The sequence below is a fragment of the Pristis pectinata genome, chromosome 5 (assembly GCF_009764475.1).
Source record: "Pristis pectinata isolate sPriPec2 chromosome 5, sPriPec2.1.pri, whole genome shotgun sequence".
Classification (NCBI taxonomy): Eukaryota; Metazoa; Chordata; class Chondrichthyes; order Rhinopristiformes; family Pristidae; genus Pristis; species Pristis pectinata.
Genome location: NC_067409.1, coordinates 73,630,239 through 73,653,398, shown reverse-complemented (window position 1 = coordinate 73,653,398; position 23,160 = coordinate 73,630,239). Strand labels below are relative to the sequence as shown.

Below are 23,160 nucleotides of genomic sequence, written 5' to 3'. Positions count from 1 at the left end.
ACATTTTCAGAAAGCATTTTTTCTGGATTAAAGTGAGGCAATCTTGCAATGAGCAGTGCCTGAGGCTAATGGTATAGGTGATCAGTGATGGATTTAGATGAGTGGATTTTTGACCACGTGTGAGATCATTAAACTTCCTGTGACAATGCATCTCTGTCCTTGGGATTGGACTCCTTGTGTTGACCTCCACTTTCTCTCTCCCTCCAGTGCCAGTTGACCGCTGGTTGATTATGTACCTATGTGTTTCCTGACTCTGAAGATGGGGGACCTCACTCCCCCCGACCTTGCCCAACAAGGCCGCCAAGAAAATCAGAGTGCCTAATTGTGTCCCTTCCAGCATCACCACCAATTACATCCACAAAACATGTCTCTTTAAGAGGTCTAGGAATGGCTTTGAACACAAGTTGCATTAAGCTGGGTGCCATTCACTTAAAGCCGGACCCTGTGGGTGTGCACTGAGACCATAGGCAGCCTTGGCTGGTCACTTGGGCCACGACAATAAGGTTGCAGCACAGTTTTTTTTATTTGTGATCCCCACAAATTCCTAGAGTTGCTTGCACATCAAGGGTTATTCTTGCAGTGCTAGCAAACTTATCCCTCCAGTCATGGTCTTGCTGTAGTTTTTCAAATAGAACACTACAGCACAGTACAGGTCCTTCGGCCCACAATGTTGTGCTGACATTTTATCCTGCTCTAAGATCTATCTAACCCTTCCCTCCCACATAGCTCTCTATCATTCATGTGTCTAAGAGTCTCTTAAATGTCCCTAATGTATCTGCCTCCACAACCTCTGCAGGCAGTGCATTCCATGCACCCACTACTCTCTGTGTAAAAAAAAAACTTACCTCTGACATGTCCCTTATACCTTCCTCCAATCACCTTAAAATTATGTCTCTTCGTGTTAGCCATTGTTGCCCTGGGAAAAATAGCTGCAACTAAATCAAAAATTGAGCAGGATTCTACCCCCCATCTCCGCACCTCCCCCCCCCCCCCCCAGCTGCCAAATGCTAAGTGTTTCGTGCCCATTTTTTGATGAACAGATTCTTGGCTATGAACACAAATTAACCAGATGTTTCAAGGTTTCTGTTGTGAGAATGCACAGGAATAGCCAGGTTGCTGCAGTGTGGCTGTGCAAGCAGGACAGTGAGTTAAAATAATTAAAATTACTGATTCCAATTAGAAACAACCAAGTTTATAGTTTGTTTTGATGTGCAAATATAATCAAAAGAAAGAGACCCTCAGTGTGATGGAACAGGCATTGTGTCTCAGATTTATCTTCCTAATGAACAGTAATGGTTCTTCTACTGACTGAACAAAGAAAGTACATTTTTCTTTCTAAAAGCCAGGCTCTTGCCAAACATCTGTTGTCCTGGTCAGTCATTTCAAACTCAGTCATTGTGTTTGCTTGATTGATTATAATGTTCTGTGAATAATGGCATATAAATAGGATACAGAAAAGAAAATGATGAATAAATGGCTTTGGAAGGGTGTAGAGAGAAAACATGATGATTCTTTCTCCCCGTTACCACTTCCCAATTTAATAAAAGCATGAGAATTAGGAAGAGAAGTAGGCCATTTGGCCCTTCAAGTCTGCACTTTCATTCATCAAGATCATGGCAGAATCACTCAATATGGTATCCACACCTCCATAGTATTGTAATGAATGGCATCAAAAGCAAATAAGACTGATAAGAAAGAATAATTACTAAACATGGAGAGAGGAAACTAGTCCTGCCGCTCGTAGGAACAAATGTATGTATATATGTATGTCAGACTTTAGAATTCAGTAATATTATGGGAGCTCGTTTATATGCAGGGGTGTCCGTAAATCAGGCATTCGTAACCCAGGGAGTCTACAGCTGAAGTTTGGTTCCATCAAAGCCAATGGTGCATTTTGTTTTGCAAGGGCAGTACTCCACCAGCAGGGCTGCTACAATGAAACATTAGCAGAAGTGACTGAGAATAAATTTTCTTCCCTCTTCAATTTTTTAAGAATTTTAATGTGTATGAGCAATGCACTGTTGTAATGAAATGATCGGCATGGATGGCACACAAAACAAATTTTTCACTGTACCTTGGTACATCTGGCAATAATAAACCAATTTACCGTTTCCAAAGCTGATACTAAACATTGGAATTTAGAAGAATCTCTTCCCTGCCTCAAATATTGTGAATTTTATTGGGTGATGTCACCTTAATTGGGGAGGTTTTGTGATCCTTCCTCTGTCAGCTCCATTATGATGTCTAGCTACCAATTATCTACATTTGTTTTTAGTACTTTTACTAAGTGTTAAATCCTGATTAAACAATTAAATCCTGCTCAATGCTGTGCTTTACACAATGTGTTGATTGGCCAAGCAAGTTTTAATTTAAATTGGCATCATGAAGAGTTTATCAGGTAACATAAAGACAATAATGTTTCTTAGTATTAGTACACTGTAGCTGTCAAATAGATGACTCTTCATTTTCTCCACTTTCAGATGCCGGATCAGTTTGACCAAACAGTGGTTTTAAATCAGTTGAGATATTCAGGGATGCTAGAAACTGTGAAAATACGACAAGCTGGATTCCCAGTCAGGAGACACTTCCAGGACTTTTACAAAAGGTATTACTTGTAAATTAAGATTAATACATGCTGCTGTTTCATCATATTTTCTCATTTTTATCATATTCTTATTTTTTAATGACAGTATGAGGTCATTTGGCCCACTGAGTCTATGCTGCCCCTTGAAACAATGCCATCAATCCCATTCCCCCACTTATTTGGCTGTACCCTAATCTCTTTCAACTGCGCATCAACTCGCCTCCGTGATTCTCTTACCAATTACACTAGGGTAATATACAATGGAATATTAACCTATCAACCAGCACATACTGTGGAAGGAAGCCCATACAGTCATAAGGAGAATGTGCAAACTTCATAAAGACAACACCAGAGGTCAGAGTGGAACCAGGGACAATGGAGCTGTGAGGCAACAGCTCTGTTAGTTGCACTATAATTAATAACTTACTACATGTTTTGGAAATGTATTCCATAGACTGGTATCTTAGCTGACCCCAAAAGAAAAGTCATTTGTTCAACAGTGAACCAAATTGGCCCATTGCATCCTATCATGCAATGGTATCCCTAACATATCAAGGATTACCCAGTGCCTCTTGAGAACAGTATCAGGCAAAACTTGGTGATGATAGACATTGCCAAAGAGGTGGATTTTAAAGAAAAAGTAGAGAGTGTGGTTCAGGGAAGGAATTCAAGAGCAGAGAGCCTTGTCAGCAGAATGCATGACTGACAATAGTAGAATTCACAAGAGCCTAAATTTGGAAGATTGAAGAGATCTTGGAGGTTTGCAAGGCAGGAGTAAGTCACAGAGGCAGGGAGAGATATGGGTAATTAGGAGAATTTAATTTTGAATAAATACTGTGAACCTCCCATCAGGAAGGTGTTAGAGTGAAGTCCCTCCATCTACCTGCTCAGTATAACTGGAAGTACTCCCACAACACCAACACTGTTTAAAGCTTGTGAGGCAAATGTTGCTGATGATTGCAAGTGATGATATTTCCCTGTCAAGAAAAGATGGATTTTGGAGCATAGGTTATCACATGTCAGTCTACAAAGTTTGACCACTAGCAGGCAACAAAAGGCAGACAGTGCTGAGCACTGCCTCGCATCTCCAGAGACCTGGGTTCAATCCTGACCTCTGGTGCTATCTGTGTGGAATTGGCACGTTCTCCGTGTGCTTACATGGGTTTCCTCCATGTGCTCCAATTTCCTCCCACATCCCAAAGACATGCAGGTTGGTAGGTTAATTTGGCCATTGTACATTGCCCTCAGTGTGTAGGTGAGTGGTAGAATCTGGGGGAGTTGATGGGAATGTGGGGTGACTAAAATGGGATTAGTGTAAATGGTACCTGACAGTCGGCACAGACTCGATGGGCCAAAGGGCCTGCTTCGTGCTCTGTGACTCTGTTTACCTCGTGAATTGTATTTCAGTGTATCTGTTTTGAAATCGAGGGATTTTTCTATTTTCAGATTATTTAATTCATGTATTAGATCATGAACTCCACGAGGAGCCGCAATTTCTCAACAATGTTGATGCCAGTTTTATAAGTACAAATAAGATTTGCTGTTTTTTTGAGAAACAAAAGCCAACATTGATAGGAAAGAGGCATATTTTGGGAAAACAGCTTTAACCTGTACCTCTGTGAGAACGTGGCAATCGTCCCAGTTGTCTGATGTAAGGGCGAAACAGTGAACCCAACTATAATGCCCCACTCCTCCTGTCACAATCAGGATGTTCTTCAATATTCTAGTAAGATTTCAGGATGATGTACTGGGGAAAAAGCAATGTTTATTTGTTGTTTTTCTTTTCTCTTCAGGTACAAAGTCTTGATGAGGAATCTCTCTCTACCTGATGATTTCAAGGGGAAATGTGCTGCACTCCTTTATTTCTATGACAACAGCAAAACAGACTGGCAGCTTGGTAAAACCAAGGTAGGGGGGTAGCGAGAGATGACTATTTCTCTGAATTACATTCCCCCATCCAGTGAGCAGCTGGAAATGTTTCAGACAAACTTGCCACCCTATCTCAAGCCCTTTACAATTATATTTTTGCTTTGTAATGCAGATGGCTTTCAAATATCAATAATTTATTTGTTGACCCACATGAAAAATCTGGATAGCTAACGTAATCTCTGAATCTTGGCTCAGTACCAGAGTAAATTTTTAAAAAATCTTCTATAGGTCTTTTCTTCTTGACAGAGTTATGCCTATGTTGTTTAATTAAAGACCAAGAACCATTGTAGTTTTGGGGAAATTCCTTTGGTATTTGGGTTTAATTTTACAATAATTTAAATTAATTTTGGCAGGATTTGAGGAAATGTGTCCAATTAGACGTTGTGAGTTTCTGATTTTTTGATTTTATTTCAGATCTCCAGCATCTTCAGTATTTTGCCTGTGGTCAGTTTTGTTCAGTTACAGTTATGTACAGTTGACATGCTCCATCCCAGAGTGGATGGGTAGATTGTGAGGTGGTCCATTCCTTCCTCTGTAAACTGCCAATACGTGGCCTTGAGGTTCTCAATACCATCCGAATGCTGCATCTCCACTTAAAGCAGTCATTGGCCAGAGATTCCCAGGAATCAGTGGGGATATTGCATTCCTTTAGAGAGGCTTTGAGCATGCTCTTGAATATTTTCCTTTTCTTCCTGGTAATATCTTCCCATGATGGAGCTCAGAATAGAGTGTTTCAGGAGTCTGGTGTTAGGCTACCCTTGTGAGTGCAACCTTAGCCTCCATGCTGGGCATGTTGGTCTGACAGAGGATACTGGCGTTGATTTGTTTTTCCTTACAAAAAGCAATCCCATTATAAAATGAGACCTAACAGAAGTTTATAAGATTATGAGGGGCACAGATAGAGCGGACAGCAGGTATCTTTATCCCAGGGTCAAAATGTCTAATACTAGAGGGCATGTATTTAAGCTGAGGGGGGTAAGTTCAAAAGAGATGTGCAAGCAATTTTTTTTACAATACAGAGTGGTGGGTGCCTGGAACGTGCTGCCAGGGATGGTGGTGGAGGTAAATACGATAGAGGTGTTTGAGAGGATCTTAGAAAGACACATGAATATGCAGAGAATGAAGGGATATGGATTGTATAGGTAGGTGTAGGTTTAATTAGTTTGGCACAAGATTGTGGGCTGAGGGGCATGTTCCTGTGCTGTATTGTTCTATGTTCTAAAATATCCTGAAAATCATGGCCTTTAAAACCTATGGATCTGGTGAGCTTCCAACTGCATGCTCAATTATAACTATTGTTCAGCAAATCATCTGGCTCCAGAAACACTAATTGTATGCATATACATGTCAAAAAGAGAGGGTTTTTTTTTACAATTCATTCAGGATATCTCAGCCACTACCTTAATCATATGGATTTTCCCGATGTTCATTTAGCACTGTATAACGTTTAAGCAATTAAAGAGAGTTCTGCTCTTTGCTCTATAGTACAATGTCCGAGAACTCTTTAATGTGACTGGCTGCTCAGGCATATCAATGAGCTCACAACGGCTGGATGCCACCAAGCACCAGAAGAAGGGATGTTCTTACCACAGGGGTTGCTAGTTCTTTGTAGGGATCTTATTGCAAGGTAATTGGTAAGCACTGTGCTCGACCTTTGACCACAAGTTCAAGCCACCATGTATAAGAGATCAGAAGTGGTTTGCCATCACTATTTCTCTGATCATCTGCTGCCTGTGTATTTTCTTGCTTTTGTGTGAATTATGAAAATCAGCAGGGGCCATAAGTTCATAGCAGAAAACAATCATGTGAATTAGGAGCAGGAGTAGACCACTCGGCCCCTCTGACCTGCACTGCCGTCATTCTGGGTGACTCAAACAGAAGGCAGAAAGATCTAAAATTAAAAAAGGCATATGCTGGCAATCTGAAACAAACAGAAAATGCTGGAAACACTCAGCGTTGGGCAGTATCTATGGAAGGGAAACTATGAATGTTTCATATTGATGTTTTATCAATGATCTTACAGCATTTTCAGATTTTATTTAAACTTTCTAGCTTCTGGGTTTCTTTTTTGTGTTTGGATTACTGTTGAATTCACTACCACCTTTTTTTCCCTGGACACTTGCTGTAACAAAACTTTGCTTCTCTCTGTGGAGTTTTTGTTTGCCCATTTGCCTTGCTCATTCTCAATGATTTCTGTTTCCTTTTTAGCTTTTGATTATTAGATGTTGGCTGAAATGTGTTTCCTTCAGCACCCTCTCTCAGATGGCATCAACACCATCAGTGTCATCTCGATCCAACTGAGGCCTTGGGGTCCCATCTACTGTGCTCTCTCTCTGTTTTCTCCAGCCCTCTTCTTTCTCTACAAATTTAAAGCATGCTTGTTCTCTCACCTTCCATGTTCTGATGAAGGATCTTCAACCTGAAATGTTAACTCTGTTTTTCTTTCTCTGCGGATGCTTTCCAATCTGATGAGTATTTCTGGCATTTTCTTAAGACGGGAAGATAATTTTATTTTGCAGGGTGGTAACGTGCCTTGCATATGTTTTTGGCAGGTTTTCATACGTGAGTCCCTGGAGCACAAACTGGAGAAACATCGTGGGGTTGAGGTTTATAAATCTGCAATGATTATACAAGCTCACGTCCTTGGCTATCTGGCAAGGTAAAAGTCTGGGAAGATCGAATATTGTAATTATGCTTTATTTGTTAATATCTGTGGGCTTAATTTTGGCACAGCTAGTAGAATTCCTACTTCATATCTCAAGGTTCGATCATGACCTCAGGAGTTGTCATGTGGAGTTTCTACGTTCTCCCTGTGACAGCATGGGTCTCCCCTGAATGCTCCTGTTTACTCCCACATCCCATAGAAGGGCAGGTTGGCAGGTGACATGAATGATAGAAAAATAGGGGGCTATGTAGGAGGGAAGGGTTAGATAGATCTTAGAGCAGGATAAAATGTCAGCACAACATTGTGGGCCGAAGGGCCTGTACTGTGCTGTAGAGTTCTATGTTAATTGGCCACTGTAACTTGCCCCTAGTGTGTGGGTGAGTGTAGAATCAGAGGGGAGTTAAACAGAATATGGTGAGAATAAAATAGGATTAATGCGGGGTTAGTGTAAATGGGTGCGTGATGGTCGATATGCACTCAATTAACTAAATTACTAGTTAAGTCATAATGCAATGTAATGGGAATGATGAAAATGGTAAATTGATTTATTATTGCCACAGGTACCGAGGTACAGTGAAAAACTTGTCTTGCATACCGTTCATACAGATCAATTCATTACAACAGTCCATTGATGTAACAATTATAATAGAAATAATGAGTGGATCTGCAGAGAGCAGCTTGCAACAAGTCGCCACATTCCGCTGCCGGTAGACAGGGTGGTGAGGAAGGCATATGACACGCTTGCCTTCATAAGATTTGGGACGTCATGTTACAGTTGTACAACACGTTGGTTAGACGACACTTGGAGTATTGAGTGCCGATCTGGTCACTACACTATAGGAAGGACATGATTAAGCTAGAGAGGGTGCAGAAGAGATTCAGAAGGATCTTGTCTGGACTGGAGGACTTGAATTGTCAGGAGAGATTGGACAAGCTGGGTCTGTTTTCCCTGAAGCAAGGGAGGCTGAAAGGTGACATGATAGTGGTATAATTATAAGAGTAGATAGGCAGTTTCTATTTCCCAAGGTATATGGAATTAATGCAGGCAAGTATGATTAATATAGACAGGCACGATGACTGGCATGTAGTGGGCTGAAGGGCCTGTTTCAATGCTGTATAACTCTATGACTGTGAGTTGCAAAAAAGTAAATGCAAAATTGATCTCCGTTAACTTCATTTATATCCTTTTGTTTTAATAACTTTTTTACAAGGTGAACATCTATACTTCTCTTTAAGAATTTGATTTTCTCCCCAAAATAGGAAACAGTACAAAAAGATACGGGATATGATTGTGGTCATTCAGAAAAACTATCGCGCTTTCTTCTGGAGAAAAAAGTTCCAGCTTGTACGAACTGCCACAATAACACTGCAGGCACACCGACGGGGTCAGCTGGCTCGCAGACAGTACAAGCAAATAATGGAAAATAAAAGGCGGAAAGAAGAGGAGCAGAGAAGGGAGGAGCAGGAAGAAAGGTTAGCACCTTGAGACATGCCTGTCTCATCTCAGCAACCAGCCCACTCATGTCCAGTTAATTTTAAAAATATTGTTTTAAGAAAGAAAATCAGTTGACCTGAAATATGCAATTTTAAATGCTGCCTAATCAAATAAATTAGTTCCCTTTGTATTCTTTATCAAGTTCCACAATTCCGTCCTTTTCTGCATGTAAACCAGTGGTCTGATTAATTTGCAGATAAGTCAGAGTATTTTTGTAGCATTGGTCCCATAGCAGATGTTCCTCTAATTTGTTAGGACTGAGAAACTAACACTAGTCGTAACATAGAACATGTATTAGTGTTCACATAGTGGGAAACTAAGAAGTATTAATTTCTCACATCATTATATTGAGCTGTAAGAGGCTAGTTTTCATTAGAAGCTGCCAGCTGGTTCCAAATCATGCTCTTCAAGATATTAATTTTCCATCCACTTAAACGAACTGATCCGAAACTGGGACTTAGGACTCAGATCTCGCCTACACACAAGCACTGTGACAGGCCTGTGCTAAATTTTAAAATCATCTTTTACAGGGAAAGGAAAGAACGTGAAGCAGAACTCCTCAGAGAACAGGTAATAAATCTTTTTTTCTGAAGGATTTCCAAAACAAATTCCAAAAATCAGACTTTGTGGTGCATTGAACTTGAGAATAATTTTCCAACTTTTATTTGTACATTTCTTGTTTTGAAGCTTTTTCTGGAAACTGTTAGGCAAAATGTTTTTTGTTAAAGCTTTGCGTTATAAGACAGAAAAAAAGAATGAGTGGGTCCCTCTATGATTTTAAAGTAATTTATCATATAAGATTGTTCTTAATTTTACCCCAAATATTTAAGATAAAGTTTCTTTTTAAGTAGTAGTATGTTTGTTTCAATTACTCCCTGTGAATGGTTGGTTTCCATTCAACCATCTTTGTGATCCTTGGTATGTGACAGTTCTCTCAGTACCCGATTAAGCACAAATTACAAATACAAGAACTAAGCAGTCAGATGCTGGAAATACTCAACAGGTCAGTCTGCATCTGTGGGAAGAGAAACAGAGTTAATATTTCAGGTCGAAGATCCTTCATCAGAACTGATAAGGGTCTTTGATCAGATGAAGGGTCTTTAACCTGAAACGTTAACTCTGTTTCTCTTCCCACCGATGTGGCCTGACCCACTGAGTATTTTAAGCATTTTCTGCTTTTATGCCAAACAATTTTATGCATCCTGTTAATTAGCTAATTAATCACCCTGATGCTTTCTCCTTGTACCTTCCCCTATCTTCCCACATCTGCGCGATGCTTCCTCATTGACTGCAGCCGGTCTGGTGGATGGCAGCTCCATTCCAGTGGGTGAGGCTGCAGGTTGTTGTGAAGGGCAATCGTGGTGAACTCTGGGCTGGCTGGTTAGTGGGCAACAACAAAAGCAGTGTTGGAGAGGCAGTGGCAGGAGCATGAATTATGTCATCCCGAGAGAGGACAGCAGATTTGTTTCCATGGCAGCTCTGCTCCTCCCTATGTCAGGCACTAGAACCTGGAACCTACAACAGTACAGACAGGAACAGGCCCTTCGGTCCACAATGTCTGTGCTGAACACGATGCCAAATTAAACTAATCCCATCTGCCTGCACACAATCCATTTCCCTCCATTCTCTGCATATTCATGTGCCTTCCTAAAAGCCTCTTAAATGACACTATTGCATCTGCTTCCACCACTACCCCAGCAGCATGTTTCAGGCACTCTCTATATAAAAAAAATTGCCCGTACATCTCCTTTAAACTTCCCCACCTTAAAGCTATGTCCTCTAGTATTTGACATCTCTACCCTGGGAAAAAGATTCTGTCTGTCTACGCTATCTATGCCTCTCATAATTTTATAAACTTCTATCTGGTCTCCACTTGGCCTTCAACACCCTAGAGAAAACAATCTGAGTTTGTCCAGCCTCTCCTTATAGCTAATACTCTCTAATCCAGGCAGTATCCTGGTAAATTTCTTCTGCAGCTTCTCCAAAGCTGCACATCATTCCTGTAACGGGGTGACCAGAGCTGCACACAATAAAGCCCAGATGCAGCAGCTGAACTGATGATGCACTCATGCAGGTCACATCTCTCAGCTGCCCCCCTGTCACTAAACTGGACTCCCCGGTACAGAGTGACTGTGACTGTGCCTGAGCAGATGGCCAAGAGCCATCAGAAGGTGTGACAGGATGTTGCTGTCTTTGGCAGCTTGCCTGCTTCGGCGCTGGGCAGTGGGATCCCTTGTGTTTCTCTACGGGATGGGGACAGGTAGGAGGGCCAGAGAAGATGACGGGGAAAGGTTGGGATGAGGGATGGACAGTTGGCAGTAAGAATCCCATCATCAATGATCTCCAATCCCCCAGCATCCACGGTCTCTGCTGCCCAGTCCCATCATCGCTGTCACCCTCTCGATTTGGCTAACGCCTCAGGGTTGCTGCTGCAGCCAGCAGTTACTGTCCACCTTCTGTGGCAAGAGATAGGAGAGGGGTCAGGGTATCAGTGAGGGCCTTGCATTGTGATGTGCCAGCCATGGTTGAATAACAGTGAGTGAAAGTAACACATGAGACGTGTGTGAGTGTTATAGAGTCATTGGAAACAGGCCTTTCAGCCCAGCTGGTCCATGCTGACCAAGATTCACATCCAAGCTAGTCTCATTTGCCCATGTTTGGCCCATATCCCTCTAAACCTTTCCTATCCATGTACCTGTCCAAGTACCTTTTAAATGTTCTTAATGTACCTGCCTCAACCACTTCCTCTGGCAGCTCATTCCATATACTGACCACTCTCTGGGTGGAAAACATTGTCCCTCAGGTTCCTATTAAATCTCTCCCCTCAAACCTGTGCCGTCTAGTTCTTGATTCCCCAACCCTGGGAAAAAGACTGTGCATATTCACCCTATCTATGCCCCTCATAATTTTCTTCACCTCTATAAGATTACCCCTCATTCTCCTAATGAAAGAAGTCCCAACCTGCTCAACCTCTCTCCATAATGCAGTCCCTCAAGTCCTGTCAACATCCTCATAAATCTCCTCTGCACTCTTTCCAGCTTAATTGAATTTTTCCTATAGCTGGGTGACCAAAACTGAATACAATATTCCAAATGTGGCTTCACCAACATCTTGTACAACTGCAAGATAACATCCCAACTTCTATACTCAATGCTCTGACTGATGAAGGCCGACGTGCCAAACGCCTCCTTCACTTCCCTGTCTACCTGCGACACTACCTTCAAGGAACTATGTACCTGTACTCTAGGTCCCTCAGTTCTACAACACCCCCCCAGGGCCGTACTGTTCACTGTAAGTGTTGGAGAAAGTGTGTGTCTGCCAGGCTGTATAAGTGTGAGGGAGCAGTGTTGATTGATGGACGTTGTTTCTGGCTGGGTGTGAGAGTCCAGTCATGTGGTTGCTGTTAGATGGGATTTGTTGCTATTATCACTGATCTGAACCACCTGTCAGTGATCATTAAACTCCTTGACGTACTGGGACCAGGTCTTCTGCCCATCACTCCTGGCATTCATCTCCTTGCCAATCTCCTCCCACTTTCTCTTCAGCCTGGAGCTGGGTGGTGACCTGGTTCCTCAAATGTACATAACTCTTTCCTGGTCACTGCACCCATCAGCATTTCCAGGTCAGCACCAAAGAGGTTGGTGCCATTCCCACCTCTGGCTTACTGGAGATGTTCTGAATGCTTCTCCAGCACTGTTTGTGGTCAGTAAGCACTCCCTGCTTAAGTAGTGTGAGCACAATTTAGGTCAACACAAATAATTAATTGGTAATTGGTCTATTATTGTCACATGTACCGAGATGCAGTGAAAAGCTTTTGTTTGCATGCCATCCAGACAGATAATTCCATACATAAGTATGTCAAGGTAGTGAAAAGGAAAACAGAATGCAGATTATAGTGTTGCAGTTATAAAGAAAGTGCAGTGCAGGTAGACAAATAAGGTTCATGGGCCACAATGAGGTACATTAAGAATTCCTCTTTTAGCATATAAAATGTCCATTCAAGAGTCTGATAACAGTGGATAGAAGCTGTCCTTGAGCCTGTTGGTACATATTCTCAAGCTTTTGTGTTCTTCTGCCCAATGGAAGGGGGCGGAAGAGAGAATGACCAGGGTGGGAGGGGTCCTTAATTATGTTGGCTGCTTTCCCAAGGCAGCGGGAAGTGTAGATGGAGTCAATGAAAATATTATAATGCTGCAAATTAAAAACTGCCAACTGGTTGCTTGTGAATACATGGAACATAGAACACAGAATAGTACAGCACAGGAACAGGCTCTTTGGCCCATGATGTTATACTGAACTAATTAAACTGGTAATTACACACCTACGTGAGCTAATCCCTTCTGCCTACACAGTGTCCATATCCCAATTCGTAAGAAATTACGTTTTCACCTTGCCTTCACAGATCAAGGAAGAGAAGAGGCAACAGGAGAAAGTGGCCATGGTAGAGGCTCAGAAGAAAGCGACTGAAGATAGCCAACTGGAAAAACAAGAGAACAGGCAGGTGGAGGAGATTCTGCGGCTAGAGAGGGAGATCGAAGAGCTCCAACGTCAGAAGGAACGCCATGAGTCGACACTCACCAAGAATTCCCTTGCACAGCTCCAGCAGCTTCGCGATGAGGAACTAAAAAGACTGGAAGACGAAGCCTGCAAAGCTGCACAGGAGTTCCTGGAATCCCTGAACTTTGATGAAATTGACGAATGTGTTCGCAACATCGAAAGTTCTCTCTCTGCCGACGGTGAATACAAACTGAATACCTCAGCAGTGCCCAATCCCACTGAAAAACCTACCTTTAACTTCAGCCAGCCCTACCCTGAAGAAGAGGAAGATGAGGGTTTTGATGCCGATGACGATGCATTTAAAGACTCGCCGAACCCAAGCGAGCACGGTCACTTTGATCAGCGGACCAGCGGAATCCGGACAAGTGATGACTCTTCAGAAGAAGACCCTTACATGAATGATGCACTGGCGCCCACTATTGTAAATGATGAGAGTGCCCCTCTGGCTATCACTGCTCCCAATCCAACGAGCCCCAGCAAACCAGCCAACGAGGACTCTACGTACTGCATACCCGAGCAAGTAGATACTGAGCAGGAGAATCCTGAGCTCATCCCTCCAGATGAAGAGTCTGATTATGGTGAAGGTGATTATGAGGATGAACCCGTCACGTCTGGCAGCAGTGTAGCCTTCTCAAATCCTCGCAGTAGCCAGTGGTCACCCGACTGTCAGTACCGTTACTCTGTGGGCACCTACAACAGCTCAGGAGCATACAGGTTAAGCTCAGAAGGGCCGCAATCTTCAGTAAGTATTTTACATGCCTTATGATGGCAGTGAATAAGATCAACCTACATCAATCAGTAAAGCCAACAATCTAACTTTGAAAAGTGAAAATCCAAAACACCACAAATCCTGAAAATCTAAAATAAAAATAGAAAATGCTGGAAAACTCATCAGATCAGGCAGCTATGGAGAGAGAAACAGTTAACGTTTCAGGTCCAGGTTCTGATGAAGGGTTCCAGGATCTGAAATGGTGACTGTCTGTCTTGCCACCAATGCTGCCTGCCCTGCTGAGTGTTTCCAGCATTTCATGGTTTAATTTTGAAGACTCGCCTGAATCAGGCACGGCTCCCTTACACGAGAGTGCTGAGACATATTTTGCATTTCAGTGTGGTTGGAAAGTTGAGGCTGCTTTTTAATGAGCCTTGCCTTTGTGGCAAATCCATATGATGTAAACAAAGAACATGTGAGCTGGTATACCACCCAGCTGCTGTACAGAATATCCAGCTCTCTTAAATTAAAAACTGTGAATGCTGAGAACCTGAAATAAAAATAGAAAGTGCCAGAAATACTCATTAGGTCAAATAGCATCTGTGGAGAGAGAAAAACAGACTTAAGATAAGGTCATCAATCTGAAGCATTAATTCTTTCTCACTCCGCAGATGCTTCCTGACCTGCTGTTACTTACAGCATTTTTCTGTTTTTTCTTCCACACCTGTGTTGTTCAGGTCTCTTGCCAATGAAGTAACAAACTTTCTCTGGTTCTCACTCAATCAAAAGCCCTACTGATCCACTTAGGGTTATTCCCTGAGGTATCCCTGAGGACAGTATTCTGAGGGATATCTTGATGATTCAGTTGGGAGTACTCAGCGATGGGGATTTACCATATCTCTGCCCAACAGCCTATATATTTCATAGTGTTAAATAGCATGAAAACAGGCTCTTTGGCCCAAATCGTCCATGCCAAATGAGGTGTCTATCTGAGCTAGCTCCATTTGCCTGCGTCTGGCCCATATCCCTCTAAATCTTTTCTATCTATGTACCTGTCTAAATATCTTCCAGGCATTGTAGAGGTGGGTACAATTACAGCTTCCTCCGGCAGCTCGTTCTATATATTCACTGCACCCTCTCTGTGAAAAAGTTTCCCCTCTTTTGAACTTGGTTGCTTTGGGACTTGCTGCATCTGACTTAAATGCTTCAAATTTAGCCTTGGGCAGAGGAATTAGGATAACCTATCTAGCTTGTCACAAGGGAGCCTTGGACACATTGTACAGTGCTTGAAACAGTTTGACCTCATTCTTGTTAGGATAGGTTTGCCTTTTGCAATTGAAATGCAACTTTGCTAATGATTCCTTTTGCTTAGAAACATAACGTGTACAGAAAATGGAAAGTGGATGGTAAAATTCCTTACTGAATTTGTCACGTGATAGGAACACCACCAAGGGGAAAGTTTATTGTAAAGTAGGCCTGAGAAAGCAACTAAAGTGATCTGAAAATGAAAGTGTTATTGAAGTGTCTAATGTGCTTCTGACCCTCCAATGCTGGATGTGTGTCATTCAGATCATGGCATGATCTGAATATGTTTGTATGTGTCTATGTATATTTGATCCCTCTGTGACTGTGGGTCTTTTACCACTGCAGACAGTTCATTCTTAACTAACTCTGTGGCCAGTTTGGAAATATCCTGACATGGAGTAGACAGAAAATTACCTTTCCCCAAGCCAATATTCTAGCAAGAAAGAGTGTTGGTAAACAATATTGTAGCACCACTTATTGCAACCATTACACTGATAGTTTTTGTGCTTGAGCTTTTGATCCTTTAACTGTACTGGGACAATAGGAATTGAGTGTAACAATGCAGGAGGCACAAGGCTTTTCTGGCCAAACAGGAGGACACACAATAGACTGCAGTTGGTAGAATCTGGAGCAACAAATAATCTGCTGGAAGAACTCAATGGGTTGAGTAGCACCTGTGGGGGGGAAAGGAATGGACGGTGCTTTGGGTCGAAACCTTGCATCAGGACTGAGGGTAGAGAAGGGAGTTGACCAGTATAAAAAGGAGAATGGGAGTGATGAGACAGGGTCCACCAAGCAATATGTGGACTGAGGAGGGGTGAAGTATGATGGGCAGAAGGATCCAGGTATGGGAGAGGGGGAGGTGGAGTTAGGACACAGGCAGGTGAGTGATAGATGGAGACAGACCAAAAAAAAAGGCAGATAGAGCCAGGTGAGGGAAGGAGAGGGTGAAGGTGGAGACGAGCTGGAGGGTGATAAGCAGGGACACAGGGACAAGTGCTGGAATCTGATAAGTAAGGAATGTGATAATGGGAACCATTAGGGGAGAGGTGCAGGGCAGATGGCAACAGGATCAGATGGGGAGATGATACAGTGGGTGAAATATGTGCGTAATAGGTGGATGGAGCCAGGAAGGGGAGGGATTGAAATGGGTGATGGGGTTCTGGAGGGGGGTGGGGAATGGGACAGGGGACAAAAATGGGAGGACTAAGATGGATCGTAAGGAAAGAGAGATGTGGGGGCAGCAGAGGAGGTAAGGGTTCTCTGAAATTGGAAGTTTCAATGTTCATACCATTGGGTTGTAGACAAGCCAGGTGGAATATGATGTGGTGTTCCTCTGGTTTGCATTGGGCCTCACCCTACCAGTGGAGGAGGACTCTCCTGTCCCAGCTAATTGTAACAGACCCTAAGACACCAGCTTCCAAGTCAGGAGTCCCTACACTGCAGTGTGTATCTAAAATGTACTTGTCATGTGTTACTTTTAACAAGCCTCATACAAAGAACAATGACGCTGCTAATTTTCGCTATTATTATCCATCAGTAACAATTTCTTCCCCTTCTCTGTAGTTTGAAGAGAGTGACGATGAAGTTGATTCTAGATTTGACACTGACGATGAACTGGCTTACCGACGTGACTCTGTCTACAGCTGTGTCAGTTTGCCTTATTTCCACAGCTTCCTGTTCATGAAGGGTAAGAACAAATTTTCAGTAATGCAATGTTAACAACAGCTAGTCAACATAACGTACTGAACTGCTCATTGTTCTCATGATCGGGTAGCTCAAGGGTTTCAAAAATTGAGAAATAATGAAGCATGTGTCTGGCTTGACTCTTGTCATGGATTCAAGCCCCACTCCGAGACCCAGTCCACGTATCTGGGTCTGGGGTTATTGTGGAGTTATTCTGGCCAATTTGAGGCCTGGTTGAGTTCAGCTCTGATTCCTGCTAGAGCCAATAGGAATTGTGTTCAGTGCAACAGGGAGTTGACGCAGCAGTGTTCTGTGGTAATGGCCCCAGCAATTGGGTAACTGGATCAAAAGGGCTCAGATCAGCCCAGAGGAAGTCCCACATCGTTAGAACTGCAGCTTCTGGATGAGATGTCAGCCAAGTCTTTGTTTGCACTCCGGGTTTATATAAATTGTCCCATTAAACTATTTAAAGATGTTCTCCTGATGTCCTAGCCAAGATCATGAAGCACATGATGTCAGATTGTCAGATTGATGATCGTAAGAGACACATCTGCTTCTGTCTTTCCATACATAGCACCATATTCATAGATGTTCTTCAAGAGTGTTCTCAAAGCCTCCTCAAAATAATGCAACATCTCCACAACTCCTGGGGGTTTCAGCCCTTGATCACACAACGTGGTGAAGGGGTATTGAGAACCTTGAGTCCATGCATCGGGAGCACACAGAAGCCCAGATTTTTGTACCATCTCACAAATGCCCATCCCACTGGGCACCTCCTGCTCCAACTGTGGAAAAATCCGAAGTTCCCACATTGGTCTCATCAGTCAAAATAGAACCCACTGAACTGGAATCGTCATCCTTGATCCTGAGGGACAGCCCAAGAAGACTTGACAGTAAATAATTACTATGCTTCAGAATTAATTCAATAGATGTGAAGCACCTTTAGCATACTTTAAGGATGTGAAGGTTCTTCGCATGCATTTCACTGCATTTACTTAAAACTTCACCTGGTGAAACATTTTATAACAGTGGCCCAGGTTTGGTGGGAAACCATTGGCATTTACCGTAGCAACTGCAGACATTCGCCCACCAAACTATCAGCAACTTTGAGATTTCTGTCTGACGGGAGAAGTTCCAAGGTTATATCAATGCTTCAATGCCGTTCAAGCTGCTGTGCTCCATTAGAGGAATGTCCTTTCAAATGATGTCAAACTTAAGATGCCTTAGGACATTAAACTACCCCATATAAGTGATGTTGATTACGATAAATTTGAATGATATGTTCAGACCATAACTCCACCCCCCCCACCATCACTATCTCCTTCCCCTCATCACCCTCTATTTCCACTCTTTCCCTGAACTTCTCCCTCACCCCAGCCAGCCATGCACCTCCATGCTTCAACCACCAACCCTGAGAGGCTGTAATTCAATGACTTCCTATTTCATGCTGCTGAGGCAGCTCCTTCACTAGATTTGGCAGTGAATCTGTACCCATGTTTTCCAGGGGGGTTGATAAATACGTGGAAACGCCGATGGTGTGTTTTAAAGGACGAAACATTCATGTGGTTCCGTTCGAAACAAGAAGCCCTGAAACAAGGCTGGCTGCAGAAGAAAGGTGGTGGTACCTCGACCCTATCGAGGCGCAACTGGAAGAGGCGCTGGTTTGTGTTGAGGGAGAGCAAGCTGATGTACTTTGAGAATGACAGTGAAGAGAAGCAAAAAGGAACCATCGATATCAGATCTGCAAGGTAAAATTATTTTTAATAAAGCACCCCTCTTAGAGCTCTGCACAGTAGCATAGTTAGTGGCATTGCTCCCTCACAGTGGCAGTGACCCAGGTTCAGTCCTGATGTCCAGTGCTATCTGTGTGGAGGCTACACATTCTTCCTCTGATCATGTGGGTTTCCATTGGATACTCCCAGTTTCCTCCCATATCCCAAAGACATATGGGTTGGTGGGTTAATTAGCTACTGTAAATTGCCTGAGTGGGTAAGTGGATGTTTTAATCTAGGGCCAGTGATGGGAATGTTGGGGAGACTAACATGGGATTAGAGTAAAGAGGGTGCTTGATGGTCAGCATGGATACAGTGGGCTGAAGGGCCTGTTTCCAGGTTGTCTGACTCTAAGTCTATGAACTGCTTCATAATACCTTTGTTTCACCTGATTCTTTTATCCAAGTACAGAATTAAAATAGGAACCTGACATTTTGTTGGTACTGATCTCTATGGTTCATTTCTATTTCTAGAGAAATTATTGATAATGCTGGCAAGGAGAACGGCATTAACATAGTGATAGAAGATCGTGTCTACTACCTTATTGCTGAGACGGCTGAAGATGCCAGGTAAGTGTTTCATCGTTTAGCTCAGATGCATTTGATGAACTGATGCAAACTAGACTACATCACTGTATTAACACAATCACTTCTGTCCATGAAAGGAATTCAGTGATAACCACCAGTGGGCAGACTGTTATCCTTGTTCAAGTCTCTTCAAGTGGAATTCAGGGCTTGATCATTTTTCTTTTTAAAAATGCGGTTAGGTTAAATGAGCAGCTGTTCTTCAAGAGATACAGTCATTGAAAGCCATTCATGAAACCAGATCCCCTGGATGGGCATCAGGACAATGGATCTTGGGTCAGCAGTGCCTGGTGTCTACCGCCACACCATCTTCCATCATCACCCTGAACATTTTCCACAATCTTCAACTTAGCCCCCATTTTGTCAATTAGACTTTGACACATCAGTGAATTTGTTCAACTTGTTTCTAACATTTTAGGCAGCCTTTGAGGTCCTTTTTTTTTAAATATGTTGAACTGATTCCAAGGAATGAACAAATCAGATGTCCTGTTCAGCCCCTGGAGAGGCTGGTGCCAACAGTGGGAACCCAGAACACTTAGTTATGAACTGTGACTTTTTTAAAATTAAACTTGTGCAAGGCCTGTTGCAATAGAATTGGTTGAATGATGTGAAAAGTATGAACTGCTGTGAACCAGCAGGCACTGGCTGTTTCCCAGAACATTTACATGTCACTGCTGAAAACTTTAAACTATTTCGGTTCTGTTGGAAGTTGGATTCCTGGTTTCTGTCGCTTAGCTGATGTTCATGGTATGTTTTTCTTTCTCCAATTCTGCTTTTACATTCACGTTATTTCTTTTTTTTTACCATTTTCTTCTCTTCCTCTCTTCCTGTATAGATACCCCAGTCTCCACCAACAACCTCCTTCCCTCCCCATCCTTCTCCACCCTCCAGACCCTGTTGTCCTTCCTTCTCGCTTTAAAGGTCTATTCCGGTCCATGTGAGCCTCCTCCTGTCCTACCCCATCGATCCCCTTTGATTAAGCATTTCCTTCTTTCGCACCTTCTCACTCTTGACCCCAGTTTCTTTCTTTCACACCACTTTCTCCCTCTACCCACTTTCTCTCTACCTTTTGCTGTACATCTACTCCCAACTTGGTCCCAACTTTCTGCTCTTTTCATTTCCTCCCCATTCCACACTTCTGATTCTCTCACCTCACTTTGTCTCTGCACTTTCTCCATCTCCACTCCCCCACTTTCCCCCCACCCACCCTCTCTCCCTCTCATCTCTGTCCTAGTAAAACATAGAATTTCCTCCTTCCAATTATTTAAATAAAAGCTAACTTTATTTTCACTGGGTTAATGGGTGGGCATACACACCATTGGACAGAGTTAGCAGCGGAAGAGTTGAGGGAGCAGGAACTGGGGCAGAGAGTGGGGGAATTGAGAGGGATCTCCTGGTTAATGTCTCTTCCCCTTTCCTTGGTGCAGTCAATGGTTTAGTATCCTCAGCCAAGTTCATGGATCAACCGATCAAGAGATTAGAGAGATGCACGATGAGCAAGCCAACCCACATAATGCAGTGGTGAGTTACTGTTGTCTACCAGCATGTCTTCTGTTCTGGACTTTGTGTTGTAAGGATCAGTAACCAGTATTACATTATAGGTGAAAGTCAATTTGTCACTATGTACAGAGGTACAGCAATGACATAAAGGTCTGCAAGATTGTAAACCTAATTTAATAGATAATGTTTACAGTTTCACTAGAAATGTCACACAGAACTCTTTACATATTTTGCATTTTCCTACAGAGGAGACACAGGAGACAGCAGATGGTGGAATCTGGAGCTAAAACACAAATTGCTCAAGGAACTCAGCAGGTCAGGCAGCATTTGTGGGGGGAAATAGACAGTCGGTGTTTCAGGTTGAGACTGGGTCCAGATGAAGGGTCTCAACTCGAAACCTCCACAGATGCTGCCTGACCCGCTAAGTTCCTCCAGCAGTTCGTGGTTTGTTATGCCTTTTTATGGAAAATCTGGTCAATGATTTTCTTTTCTTTTCAAAGGAAGATAGCTGCTATTAAATGTTCAGGTAAGAGCATGAGAAACAGGAGCAGAACTGGGCCATTCCACCCCTTAAATATATTGCACTGTTCAATAAGTACATGGCTGATCCTCCATCTTCGCTTCTAATCCCCAGTGGGATCAAGAGGACCTAAGGGATAGCATCAACCACGACTGAATGGTAGAACAGGCTCAAGGAGCCAAATGACCCACTCCTCCTATTCCTCTGTGTTTGCCACCCTGCCCAGTCACACAGGCTGCCTTTGCAGACTTATTGTCCTCTCAGAACTCATATTCCCACCTGTCTTTGTATCTGCAGGTGCAACCAAGCACAATTCACACAAGCTTTGTTTCATGATGAGTAAGCTGCACTAACAGCATAGCATTCACTTCGATTTATTATTATTGTTTTTATTGACACTATTTTCCAAGCAAATAATTTAACTAAAACTATATAGATCATAATGTGCATAATTACAGGCAACTGCCACATTACAGGGAGACTGTGTTCCTAGAAATTGGTCCATTACCACAAAGCAGTGTCATCTGTGCGTGCATCAAGAAATGCGAGTTGAAAAAAAAAGTTTTGTGTTGATTTATTTACTTTTTTCACATAAATTCCATGAGAGCAAATTTTATTCTGGATCTCACATTTTTGGGTGGTGATTTATGAATTCTATAAGTGCAAATTTCCATTACCCAAACAGATGTAACACAGGGCTCCCCTGTATTTAGTGATTTTTGATACTAATTATAAAAAAAGTTGAATTTACAGGTACAAAAGCCTCAATCAAATTGTTCAGCATGGTCATTTCATTTAACTTAAAAATTCCCTCCCTCCTTCTCTCTTTCACTCTCTCTCGCTCTCTCTATAGGGTACATTGGATGTGGGTCTGATTGATTCGGTCTGTGCTTCGGATAGTCCTGACAGGTAATGTGTTTGATTTTTTTCTCAAGCAATGAATTTTCAGATATTCATTGGCCTGTGAGTTTGTAGTACCGAGTCATATACTTCCCCACTGCAGGGGAGACCAACTGCCCTATTTTTACCAAATATGAGATTTTAGAACATAGAACATAGAAAACCTACAGCACAATTCAGGCCCTTCGGCCCACAAAGCTGTGCTGAGCATGTCCCTACCTCAGAAATTATTAGGCTTACCTATAGCCCTCTATTCTTCTCAGCTCCATGTACCTATCCAAAAGTTTCTTAAAAGACCCTATCGTTTCCGCCTCCACCACCGTTGCCGGCAGCCCATTCCACACACTCACCACTCTGAGTAAAAAATTTACACCTGACATATCCTCTATACCTACTCCCCTGCACCTTAAACCTGTGTCCTCTTGTGGCAACCATTTCATCCCTAAGGAAAAGCCTCTGACTATCTACCTGATCAATGCCTCTCATCATCTTATAAACCTCTATCAGGTCCCCCCTCATCCTCTGTTGCTCCAAGGAGAAAAGGCCAAGTTCCCTCAACCTGCTTTCATAAGGCATGCCCTACAATCCAGGCAGCATCCTTGTAAATCTCCTCTGCACCCTCTCTATGGCCTCCACATCCTTCTTGTAGTGAGGCAAGCAGAACTGAGCACAATACTCCAAATGGGGTCTGACCAGGGTCCTATATAGCTGCAACAATACCTCTTGGCTCCTAAATTCGATTCCCCAATTGATGAAGGACAATACACTATATGCTTTTTAATACAAATGTAAAAATTCATGAATGCCAGCTGCATGTTCTCTGTCTGATCTTTGCTCAAATGGTGGTGTCAGTAGTATATTTAGAATATGTGTATAATAATGTTTTCAAACATATGTCTCACCAGAGCCTGTATGTAGAGTATTGTAATTGTCTTGAAGGTTGATAAGGAATGG

At 42.7% G+C, this 23,160-nt stretch overlaps 1 protein-coding gene across 1 annotated transcript in view; it reads left to right on the top strand.

Annotated features, from left to right (window-relative positions):
• The window catches only part of myo10 (myosin X), a 208,432-nt gene that overhangs the window by 163,825 nt on the left and 21,447 nt on the right, over positions 1–23,160 (top strand). Inside the window, exons 20-30 of the mRNA XM_052015834.1 lie at positions 2,481–2,605; positions 4,378–4,492; positions 7,066–7,172; positions 8,439–8,651; positions 9,204–9,243; positions 13,076–13,972; positions 16,811–16,934; positions 18,435–18,678; positions 19,176–19,271; positions 20,714–20,807; positions 22,160–22,215. Coding sequence (XP_051871794.1) covers positions 2,481–2,605; positions 4,378–4,492; positions 7,066–7,172; positions 8,439–8,651; positions 9,204–9,243; positions 13,076–13,972; positions 16,811–16,934; positions 18,435–18,678; positions 19,176–19,271; positions 20,714–20,807; positions 22,160–22,215 — 2,111 coding nt within the window. The remainder of the gene's footprint in view (positions 1–2,480; positions 2,606–4,377; positions 4,493–7,065; positions 7,173–8,438; positions 8,652–9,203; positions 9,244–13,075; positions 13,973–16,810; positions 16,935–18,434; positions 18,679–19,175; positions 19,272–20,713; positions 20,808–22,159; positions 22,216–23,160) is intronic.